General features: G+C 42.1%; 1 protein-coding gene across 2 annotated transcripts in view; it reads right to left on the reverse strand.

Moving 5' to 3' along the window:
- Window positions 1-12005, reverse strand: part of DYM (dymeclin) — a gene marked incomplete at both ends in the record, with an annotated part of 140425 nt that overhangs the window by 80455 nt on the left and 47965 nt on the right. For both annotated transcript variants that reach the window (XM_079548570.1, XM_079548569.1), the window contains 3 exons: window positions 653-778; window positions 5819-5993; window positions 8007-8193. In XM_079548570.1, coding sequence (XP_079404696.1) covers window positions 653-778; window positions 5819-5993; window positions 8007-8193 — 488 coding nt within the window. The remainder of the gene's footprint in view (window positions 1-652; window positions 779-5818; window positions 5994-8006; window positions 8194-12005) is intronic.

The raw sequence follows: 12005 nt of genomic DNA on the forward strand, positions 1-12005 counted from the left end.
GTCTGCTGCACCCTAAACCCTCACCAAGCTCCATTTATGACATACAGAGCTATATAAAATTCTGACATTTCAGAACATATATATTATTAACATCTGACCATTGGCAATAAGACAAAACACCAGTTACCTCCCAGTCAGGCTGGAAATTTACTTGAGAGCAGTTGCTTCTAGCTTTTTGCATTTCATTGATTTTACATAACCCCAAAAGAGAGTTTCTATGTCCCAGTCAAAAAATAAAATATAATCAGTGCAGACATCTGTATTATCACAGTGTTAGAAGCTGGGAACCAGAATATTATTATCCAAGGTCTTCTCCAGCACAGATGGTCAAGGCCCATCACAGAGAGTCAACATTTGGATGATATTATATGGACAATGTAGAATAGATATTAATCTAGCAGGAAGACAGAAAAGAAATGCCAAGTAAGGAAGCAACAGTTTGGAAAATAAAACTCCAACTAAGACCCTCCCTCAGCCGCATCAAACTGGTTAAGCAAAGTTTTGAAGAGAAATAAAAAAGCTTTTCTGTTTCTCTCTCCCTTTTATAGCCCCTCTAGTCCCTCAATCTGCAGTCACTGAAAGCTTAAAATTATAAATAAAGATTGGAAAGATTTTTAAGTCTCAAGAGTTATTTACCAAAGCAGCAACTCACCACTTCATGAATGGATCGGTTGAAGCCATCATCCTCTGTGAGGATCAACAAAATGATGAGGGCCATGTAGACATGGTGTGAATTCCTTTCTTCAACATGATACAGAATCTCGAGAATTGGCAGAACCTTTAGGGAAGGAGGAATGTGCACATTAGATGAGTCCTTCAAACAGCTGACAATAAAAAGAGGAGACTCCAAATCTCCCCACTATCAGCCCATCCTGAACAATGTCACAGTGATTTCTCCCTCTCCAAATAACCACTCCTAAGCAGTGACGTACAGCATTCAAACACCTTCTGTCTGTCTTTACTCTGTCTACACAAGTAAGTCCATACAAAATTTTTCTTGTGGTGAGACATGGCATTCCAATTCCTAATAAATTACATTTCCAGCCATAGTAGTTATCGTAGGCTCTGAAAGCTTGAGTTCCCCTCTGGACTATGGGAAAATAAGCAAGATTTTCAGCAATGCAAACAGGAAAACAGTTGTTTCTAACCATTTCTGCTCACATAGCCTGATCTGAAATAACTTTCCTCAACACAGCCAGGCATATTGGAGCTGAGGTGACCTGAAATTCAGATCCCATTTTGGCGTGTGGAGTTAATCCAGACAAGAACCAGTTTGGGTTGGGTTACGACTAGCAAAGGCCTGTTTTTCCCATTTTAGAAAGCGTGCAGCCAATGAGAACTGACGTTCTGCTGAGAGTTCAGCCCAAGGTCTTGCAACATTTCCACCACGATGAACGGCTTCAGCCAAAGTCTTGCAGTAATAATGAAAACGAATTGCAACTGCAAGCATACCTGAATGCTAGGCTAAAGCTAATCCAGATGCAAACACTGTCGTCCTACCAACTGGAAATTAGCTTTCCACTAGCTCAGTATGTGGCTTCCCCACACTGCAAAAATACCCTGGAAAAAGGAACTGGAGACAACTCCCAATTCCAGGATACTGAACGAGATGCAAAATGGTGTCCAAGAAGATTCTAGACACCTACAGACTTCTGTTCTTCAAAACAAGTCTAGTGAAGCAGGACAAATCATGTGAAACCTATTCTGGTGCGAGGCCAGAGTGCTGAGAGCTGCATAAGCCTCTGAAGTTACCAGAATGTTCTGTTCAGTCAACAAGTCCCAAAACAGTTGGAACATATTAAACACACAACACAGTTTCTATCAAAACCTATGAGGTTTAGCTAAGTACTGCAGGCCACAAAAACTTCTCAGAGATGCTTTAGTCAGGGGCAAGGCAGTACAGCAGCAAAAGCAGAGAAAAAATATTTACATCACAAACTTCCTTCTTTTACATATCCAAAGGATTCTTCTTCTCCAGTTAAAACTAGTGGCAATCTTTCTGTGTTTTATGAGTATCAGTCTTGAGAACAAAGACTGTGTTTTCCTAGAATATGTGTTTGGTGTGTAGCAAAACCACTTTTCTTTGGATGGAAGAGAATCTTAGAATCATGAAGGTTGGAGAAGACCTCCATGATCCCCCAGCCCAACCCCAACCCACCCCACCATGCCCACTGACCATGTCCCCAAGTGCCACATCTCCATGGTTTTTGAACACCTCCAGGGACAGGGGCTCCACCACCTCCCTGCACAGCCTTTACCACTGCATCACCATTCTTGGGAGAAGAAATTGTTCCTAACATCCAACCAGAACCTTCCCTCATGCAACTTGAGGCCATTACCTCTATTCCCATTGTCTTTACCCAGGAGAAGAGGCCGATTCCACCTCACCACAACCTCCTTTCAGGGAGCTGTAGGGACCCTCCTCTTCTCCAGACTGAACAATCCCACTCCCCTAAGCACTCCCCATAGAACTGTATTCCAGACCCTTCACAGCTGTGTTGGGAAGGGATACAAATGTTGCTCCACCAGTCCACTGCTCAAGCTATTCCCAAATGAAATATTTTAATTTTATGGAGCTTTGCATTGCATAATCTCAACGCCATTTCCAAGCCTAAGAGTTATGATAAGTTGCATATAGGACAAAGCAATACACAAAATACACTGGCACCTTTTCCTTTGTACACTGATATGCTGAGGTGTACATTCCCTTTAGGACAAGTGTTACCATTCAGAAAACGAGAAGTTTTCAACAGGCTCTAAGCCACATGGTCTGGTCTCTCTGTAGAGCCAAGAGATGGACTCAATGATCCGTACGGATCATCTTCCAGCTCAGGATACTCTATGATTTTATAAGCCACCATTTAAGTAGAAAAGATTTAAGAGAGTTAAGATGCGAGACAAAACTAGAATTTTAGTTTCATTGGAATTCTTCTAGATTTGTAACCAAAACACACTTCTACACTTTTATGGCATAGACATACATTAAATCACAAAGTTTATGTCACACTTAATATCTATCTTCTCATGCACAGGCATGGTGCAGTCAAGCGTTGTGCAGATCCTGTTTAGACACGCTTGGTGCAACACACATCAGCACTTGTGCTTAGCAGAAAACTTCCACAACCCGTTCTTCCGAACAGAAGAGGGCTACGTCCAGGAACATCCATACAAGTAAGTGTCTTGCTTCTTGTTTGTTTGATTTTTTTAGCAAAAAAATGCAGTGGTGCAACTCCTTATTCCAAAGCTTTTGAACATGCAGTCATACCCTGCAATGAATGATTTCTAAATGAAACTGGAAAAAAACGTACCATAAACACTTCTTGTTCTGCAGGCCCTTTAATTCAGAATCATTTAACTGTCATTACTGGATTACTACAACACTCTTCTACGAGGAGCAGCTTTTAACCACTAAGATACAGCCGCCATTACAAAGTTCTCCTTTTAATCCCCCAAGCGAGGGCCAGCTAAAAGCAGACATTAGAAGCTGTACGTGCTCCTACCAACAAGAAAAGGATCAACATTCTCCCATCCACAAACCATGCTGCTCTGCTTTTGAAGACATGAACTAACAGCCCCCTGTTTCAGCAGTGCCATCATTTCCTGGAGAATCTTTCCACGTACAATTTAGCAATGCAGGTGCATTTCCAGACACAAACATCTCTAATAGCAAGTATTTTATGGAATTACATGCACTGAGATGGTGTAAGTTTGGAAGACATACAAATGCTCTATTGCATTCTACCAAACAGATTATAAGAGGAAAAAAGGTACACTGCGCTATGTACAATATAGCAAGAAAACGGAGGTATTTCCATGTAAATGACTGAGGTAAATTCATATACCAGTCAGGAAACAAGCTGAAACAATCTACTACAGCAGTTAGAAACAGTTGATTCAATTTACAAATTAAACAGATGTTACAGAAGTGCAAAGATATCTTTAAAATCCTCGGAAATGCCAGAAAACATCTGTTAGTGATTCTTCCTGGGTGCCAAACCCAGAAAGAATTGTTAAAAAGAAAAGAGAAAAAAGACAACAAATGCATTGAATGAAGTTCAATGAACAACCCCCACAACCCAAAACCCCTCAAATTTAGATGAGAGTTCAGCTGAACGCTGACCGGATCTCTCATATCACAGACCCATGTGCTTCACCCAGCTAGCCCACTGGTTCATGCCTGATAACACCACAGTCCTCCAAGAAGCCATCCACCCTTGGCTCAAGGAGAATGCTGCTTTGTCAGCAACTTTCACCTCTGAATTACTTCATTTTCCTCCCATCCTTCTAAGCCGTGGGATTCACCTTCCAGGCTCTGTCCTTACCGTGCCTCCAAGCAGGCTGAGTCCTTCCTGGCCAACGTTTTCCCTGCAAAGACACTGACACATCCACACACTGCTCAGACAGCTTTCTCACTAACTCAGCACAGTTCACTTTCTGAGTTTCCCACAACAAACCCTCACAGTTCTGCTAGTTTCTGTGTGGGTGTTTGGTTGTGTTTTTTTTTTTTAAGCAAAAAACTGTTTCTGTGCACTCTCTCCATCTTCCAATAGCCTGTGATTATTTCATGGAGCGTGGTAGCACGGCACCAGAATAGCACAGAGCCTTACTGTAGCCATATACGGAAGCAGCCCCACACTCCTGCCCCTTCCTCTCATTTACAAATTTAAATTTTTAACCACAGGGTTGTAACTGGGAGACCATAGTTTTGTCGTCCATTAACTCCTCGCTCCCAATCCTCTTTGTGCCTGGCTCACCACATGCTATCAAGCAGCTGAGACTGCTCTTCTTAGCTGCCTGCTGCAGCTCATCCCTACTTACAAGCCTACTGAAAACAAGCAGATTGCAAAAAGGCTTCAGAAGTGTATCAACAATGACCATTAAAAGCACCAGGATGCATTAAGGGTACAAATAAACAGACAGGATAGCTCGAGACAGAGCAATCAGTTTCAAAACAGTGCTTACACCTAACCTTTGTTTCTCTAATAATAAATTGATAAGCTTAGTCGCTGTGAAACCCATCATACCACATACCAACAGCACAAGACACCAAATATAATGCCTTGTTCACAGGATTTATACAAAATGAATGAGGTCACACCTAAACAATGTGCAGCAGACTACACAGGAGCTCAGTTTCAAATCATCAATCCAGTATCAACCATCCTGCCTGAGTCTACCAACAGCAGTCTCTAACAACTCTGATTTTAGTGGCAGAACTTGGACCGAGCCCAAACCCGTTCCATATCTGCCATCAGACAGGCACAGGATCCAATTATCTGGCAGGACTTCAAACACCGTAATGGAAAAGGTTCTCTATTCTGTTACCTATATTCCCCCAGACAGCCATTATCTGATTAGGGGAATGCTTTTTAATAAGTAAGATTTGTTGAAGTGGTTTGTGACAATACTAAGTGCACCAGGGAGCATCACCTAATTTATAACCTACGAGAACTGCACCAGGTGTCTGTTACATCAGCTGTGAACCACAATCCTATTGAAGCAGCTAAGGAGTCACTGAAATTGCACTTCTACAGAGTCTACAAGGTAGACTACTGAGGAGTTTCAGCTTTATGTCAATTGTGTGAGATATCTGGCACATCAAATACATCCCAGTTCATTCTGTTAACTATTACACACGCATGATAAACCTGTGCAAGTTTTGGCCTGAATATCTAAAAAATAAGTTAACAGAACACGATCTGCCAATGTGAGCAGGCTGCCCAGAGAGGAGTGCAGTGCCCACCCTGAGAGGTACTGAAGGGTGGTGTGGCACAAAGGGCTAGTGATGGGACCTCAGGGCGAGCAGAACAATACTTACAAGGTTCTCTATGTCTGTCCGTGCCAGCACGTATGTCCGTACGTTGCCATTCTGGTGCAGAAGCATGTACAGCAGAAGGGTCGCCTGATCAGACTTCTGTTGCTCACACAAAGCCGTGTACAAGCTGTTAAAATTAATCTGGAAAACGTGGGGATGTGATGATGAGAAAGCGCTGCTGTCTGAAACAGAAAAATACAAAATAATCTTTAGCAAATATATTTGCCATCCAGACAGCTTTCAATTTTTTAAACCCCTGGATGAAATATTTTATACAGGCACCATAATAAAGAGGTAACCCAAAGCTTCCAGGAGTCTTACAGTAGATTGGCATAAACCTTACAGGGCGCTGGTGAAGCCCACTTCCATACTCTAACAAACCAGACTAGCAGTACCTTATGCATGCTCACCATATGATTTATGGCAGAGATGAAAGGCAGAACACAGCAGCGTTCTGCTCACAGAACTTCGTCTCCAGAAGCTCCACCGGCTTCAACAAAAACTTCCAACACACATCTCTAACTTCTAGGGATTTCCAGGGGAAATGGAAGAAGCAAGCACGACAGTAAGTGCTCAGCATGCAAAGGCCCAGGTTCTCATCCTTGCTCAGCCTCCCCACCTCCCCAGGTCAGATTATGCCCTGGGTTTTTTTCACAAAACACCTCTGAGAGTGCAAAGTTTGTTCCACTGCAGCAGAGGTACATTTCTCAACTCCCAAAAACCTCTCCAGAAATTTGTATAGTATCTTCCTGCCCAGCTCTGCACAAAGAACCATTCCAAACAAGCATCCACGGGAGACACATGAAGGGGGATGAGATTGCCTTTGGGAACTGAATTACTTATTTCAGTGTCTTGGCAACTGGATGCAAGGGCTATTCTTACTGAACATATCAACAAGCTCACCATATGGAAAAACTGCAGTAATTTTGTGGATACCCTGGGAACAACAGCAGTTCAAATACTCAAGTATCCTACAAGTCTGGACTTAAATATTGCCCTGCTTCTATAAACAAGATGTCCAAACTTGAAGACTTTAACTAAAATTCCTCAGTTCCCACAATAACAGACTACAGATTTCTGAATTGTTCACTGCTTACTAAAAATGCATTAACTTAGGAAGGTTGTGCTGTAGGAAACAGTGTGACAACACCACTACTCCTGCACAGTCACTGGTGGGCAGAGCAGGTTTTTAGGATGCATCTCTGTACCTTTAGAGATCAATCACCAACGTCAAACCCACTGCAGTGTGGCTTTTCTACTTCCCCTTGCCTTCCAGTGCATACACTTGGCAAAGTTTTCTACAACATTCTCAACACTGCCAAAAGCCAGTTTTCACATTAAAATCACATCCTATGAATCATTATGACCATAACTAGACTTTTTTATGCCATTCTCCTTTTTCCAGTCCCACTCAGTGTTCTCAAGAACCAAATATAAGCTCAATCATGTGAATATCACTAGTGGAAACAAGTTTAATGGAAACAATGTCATTCTGTAGACATTCACATCTAAAGAAAAAAGGGGTTTTCATGCTACTTTCGACACAGAATGACACAATTAGCAATGCAATAGCTCATCACAGCCCTAAGGGACATGATGCCAGCTAACCAGGATTTCTCCAAGCACTATAAATCTTCAGAGAACTCCTGCAGCCTCTTGGATAACCAGTTTACTTGGAAGACAGCTTTATTTATGTCTTCTAAAATTATGAAGCTTTCTTGAATTCATCAAGTCTGAAGGAAAAAGTACCCTCCTTCCTCCATCCCTTCCATGAGTTTCAGCACCAGGGAGCCAACTACTCATCACAGCTCCCAGAGGAAGGTGTCCTATTACATGGGCTTGCTGGAGAAAAAAACAGGTTTTGGAAAGAGAATCTCCAAAAAGTTGCAGCAACTTAAAAGCTTCATTTTCATCGGTTCATGCTTTGGAGTAAGAACAGATCAGAGAATCAAGGAATCGCAGAATGGTTCGAGTTGGAAGGGCCATCAGGCCCCACTCCCTGCAGTGCACAGGGACACCCACAGCTCCAGCAGTGCTCAGAGCCCATCTGCTGCCCCCAGGAATGGGGCATCATCACCTCTCCGGGCACCCGCCACCTCCCTGCCCTTCTTGTAAAGAACTCCTTCCTTATTTGCAGTATAAATCTCCTCTTTTTTAGTCTGAAATCGTTTCATCTTGTCCTATCAGACACAAACCTTGTGTGTTCTTGAATGACGTAATTGCCTGCCTGTAGGGGTTCGGGGTGTCTGGAGCGTCGGTCAGGTTGGCCAGGACCAGCAGCAGCAGCAGGCTCTGGTTAGCCAGTGGGGAGCACTGCTCCAGCTGCGGTGTTGCCTTACTCCCCACTCCGCCCAAGGTGAAGACTGTCCACAGGCCAGCTGCAGAGAAAAGGCACAAAGGGGAATCCAATTAGACAGCAGAATGCACGCTCTTATTTTAATGAAGAATGCCCCCTTTGGAGAGAACGGAATTATCTAACACGCAGCGATGTGGAAAAGGAGAAGAGCAATTCACCTCTGCACAGCATGAAGACACAATTTCTAAAAATGAGATTTTCACAAGGAACACGAGAAAATTAAGCCATAGGAAGATAAGAAAAAGCATGCAGAAAGGAAACGAAGGGTGAACATGAAACAAAGAGCAGACATCGGCTGAAGGATCCCTCCTAATTCTAATGTATTGAGAGAGAACAAGGAGCTCGTACACAGACACTTGAACAAACTGAGGCACAGCAAAGTAACAAAAGCCAATACTGCTTCAGCAACCAGAGTCCAGTAGAAAATATCACTGCTGCTCATTAGATGTGGGTAGACAATGTAACAGCAAATAATAAGCTTCTTGGGGACAAAAACAACCAAAACCATCATCAACAGCAATTTGAACCGATCATCTCACAGCAGCTCTGTTATTTGCTTCCTAACTGCAGTAACAATGCATACTAGAATGTTCTCCATTTTCTGTAGATAAGCATTCTCATCTCTAAATGCCTGCTGAGCACTAAATAGCTCTGAATGTACCTTGAAAATTGGAGGCAGATTCTGATCATTACGTCAAATCAACAGAGCTTTAGTAAAGTAATTATACACACACAGTATATAGCACAGTCAGCTTCAAAATCCTTATTTTTAAATTCATGTCAGAGAGTCAAAGTTAGTAATAACATAATTTTTTAACGAAAGAAATGAAAATTAAGGAGGCCTAGTTTTCTGTATCGTTTCTAATTTAGTTCAGTATTCTAATACGACAGTTTCGAATTGCAGAGGACAAAAACTTGCAAGCTACTGGCATGCAAAGCATACACATAGCATTGTCAATTAACAGAGTTCTCAGCCCTACAAAGTTTTGGAAGTCAAACCAGAATTTTCTTCAAACATAATCATACGGTCAGGCTTTTAATAACCAACATTCCCTTCATCAGCACTGTGGCAATGCAATTAGTGCCATGTCAAAGGCAAAGCAGCGAATGACATTCAGCGCTGAGCAGCTTAAGGACTTCTTGCAATAAAAAATGCGATGATTAGAATCTCCATAGCAAAACTTTCATGTTCCTTTAATAATTTGTTATGTGTGTTTGCGATCTACTGTTCTCAAATCAAAATACAGTCACTGGCCATCAAGCTGGCTTTCCAAGTAAATGGGTTATAGACTCGTTAAGGTTGGAGAAGACCTTTAAGCTCACCAAGTCCAACGCCCACCCAGCCCACCATGCCCAATGAGCATGTGCCACATCTCCACGGATCTGGAACAGCTCCAGGGATGGGAACTCCACCACTGCCATCACTACACCTTTCCTCAACATTTAAGTAAAGAGAGACGTGGTCCAAGTATTGGTTAGTAACTAGAGTCTTCCATCAGAGAGAACGAGCTAATTACGTCCTCGAGGAATTCACACACTGATGCACGACCCAGGTGACCTCATGGAGTTCTGCCTCTTGCTGGCAAGGGCATTCCTCCAGAAAAATCAGTCCCGTGCTAGCGGGTCCATAACGTTCACTTCAGCTCCAAGATGCAATGTCAAACTGGGTGCTATGTGCTGGTTGGTGCCCCCAGGGTTAGTAAGGAAAGCAATGCTTTTGTTCGTGACCACTGCATTATTTTGCTAAACAAAGTGTTGGGAAGAGATATGTCACAGCCAATGTTTTTCATTTTACTCTCTATGTTCCCAGTGGCTAAGATAAGCCACAATTCTCAGCATTAAACAACCAGACTGTGAAAAGGGTGGAAGGGTGCAGACTACCCACCACAGCATGATGATCCAACCTGCTTCTGAAGCTCTGCAAACACTAAAAAAAACACCACGCTACCAAAAACAGCCCTTCTCACGTCAGTTACAGCCCTGATGAAGTTAGCAGTCTTAAAACACTCTTCGATAGTTCTGTAGTTAGGGCACTTTTCATCCATACAATGTGCTGTTTGCTGCAAAACATCTATTTTTAATTGCCACTCTCTAACATAACTTTGTTTACTCATTTCCACACGCAATCACACTATCAAATTATTATTATTTTTTTAATCAGTTAAAGCAATATAAACATTTTGCCAGTTATCTCTGGACAAAAAAAAACCAACAACAATGGAACTTGGAACATGTTGTTTCTTGCTTTAAAACCAGAATGAGCAGATCCATTTTCCCTCCTGTTCCACACAACTGCACCCCACAACTGTTTCCTTCCTCATACTGTTCTGCATAAGGCACAGCAAGTGCAGCAAACAGTAGTGGTCCATTATTTCAGATGGCACCAAATTTTCACTAAATTACTTGCTAGAGCAACAAGATTGCAATGGTGAGCTCTTCTAAGTTTCCTCCACAGTTCTAGAATCATCTCCTACCTTCAAAGCTGTCTAATGTCATTTCACATCGTTCAGCCGTAGATATTTCCATCTGTTTCAAACTAAAATAAACAGAAACCTCACTTTAAGAGCAAAGCACATTTCTTTGCAATAGAGAATCTGAAGTCTGCTCTAGGATGGCAAGAAACATTGTTGAGAGCCATGGAAACAACACCAGACTTGTAATTGAGTTTGACAGCCTGCGGAACAACATTAATGGCAAAATGAAGCAATGACACATTCATCTAAAAGGAACTGTCTTTCACCAGACCACTTTTTAATGTAAGCAGAATGAGGCAGAAATCACAGCCTAGCACTCTGGTCTCTGGTAGATAAAAGCAAAGAGAAACGGGTGAGTTCATAGCTGTACCTACTCAAACAAGTTCATTTATACTTTGAGGAGACTAAAATTTTAGCAGCTTGCTTTTAAAAGTTGAGGTTTTATTTTTTATAATAAGAGCTGCAAAATGCAATTATATTCATTAAACACATCACAATCCCGCAAATGAACTCTATTGCTCTTGGACCTATTTGGTTGAGTGCCACGTTTCATCCACAAAGACTTCTCCACGAGCAGCCCTACAAGCACGGGATTAAGGCAGTATCCCTGGGCCAACCTGAAGAATGAAAAGAAAGAAGGAAGACTTCACATAGATATGAAGTTTCCAAAGATCTTCTTGAACTCTTTTTGCCATTTTAACATTTCCAAAGTTACAACCCGCTCTCTTGTTCTAAAATGAGATAAGCAAGCACAGGAAGACAAAAAAAATATTGGGTAGACAAGGCTACAGAAGCTGGTAAAAAAATGAAAATGAAAACCAGACAGAAAACCCAACCACAAAAAGCACCATGCAGAACAGAACCGGATGCCCCATCCCTGGAGGTGCTCAAGGCCAGGCTGGGGTTGGATGGGGCTCTGGGCAACCTGCTCTGGTGGGAGGTTGGAACTGGGGACTTCCAACCCAAGCCATTCAGTGGTTCTCACTAACCCCATGTTTTAGGAATTCTCAAATTAAGCTAGCTCCATGCTTTGCTTCTCCATTTATGGAACTGTTGGCATACAGAAAATTAATTCTTCAATGTTACAACATAGCACAGCACTAAATTACTCAGATAATGAAGAACTAAGACACAAGTGATTTTCTCTACTTCTACTTGATAGCATCATGTGATTCCTCCACCACAACCAGCAAATCAAGAACTCTCCAAAACTATTACCATTAAGACTATTATAATAACAATAATATTCGTATTATGACCAAGAGCAGCTCTGGGAACTTGAGAAGCCTTTTTTTCCTTTTTTTTTTTAGTGCTTACGATGTGTCACATTGCTCAAGTCAATCCGATGCTTCTCACACTG

The sequence above is a fragment of the Tetrao urogallus genome, assembly GCF_951394365.1.
Source record: "Tetrao urogallus genome assembly, chromosome: Z".
NCBI classification, from domain to species: Eukaryota; Metazoa; Chordata; class Aves; order Galliformes; family Phasianidae; genus Tetrao; species Tetrao urogallus.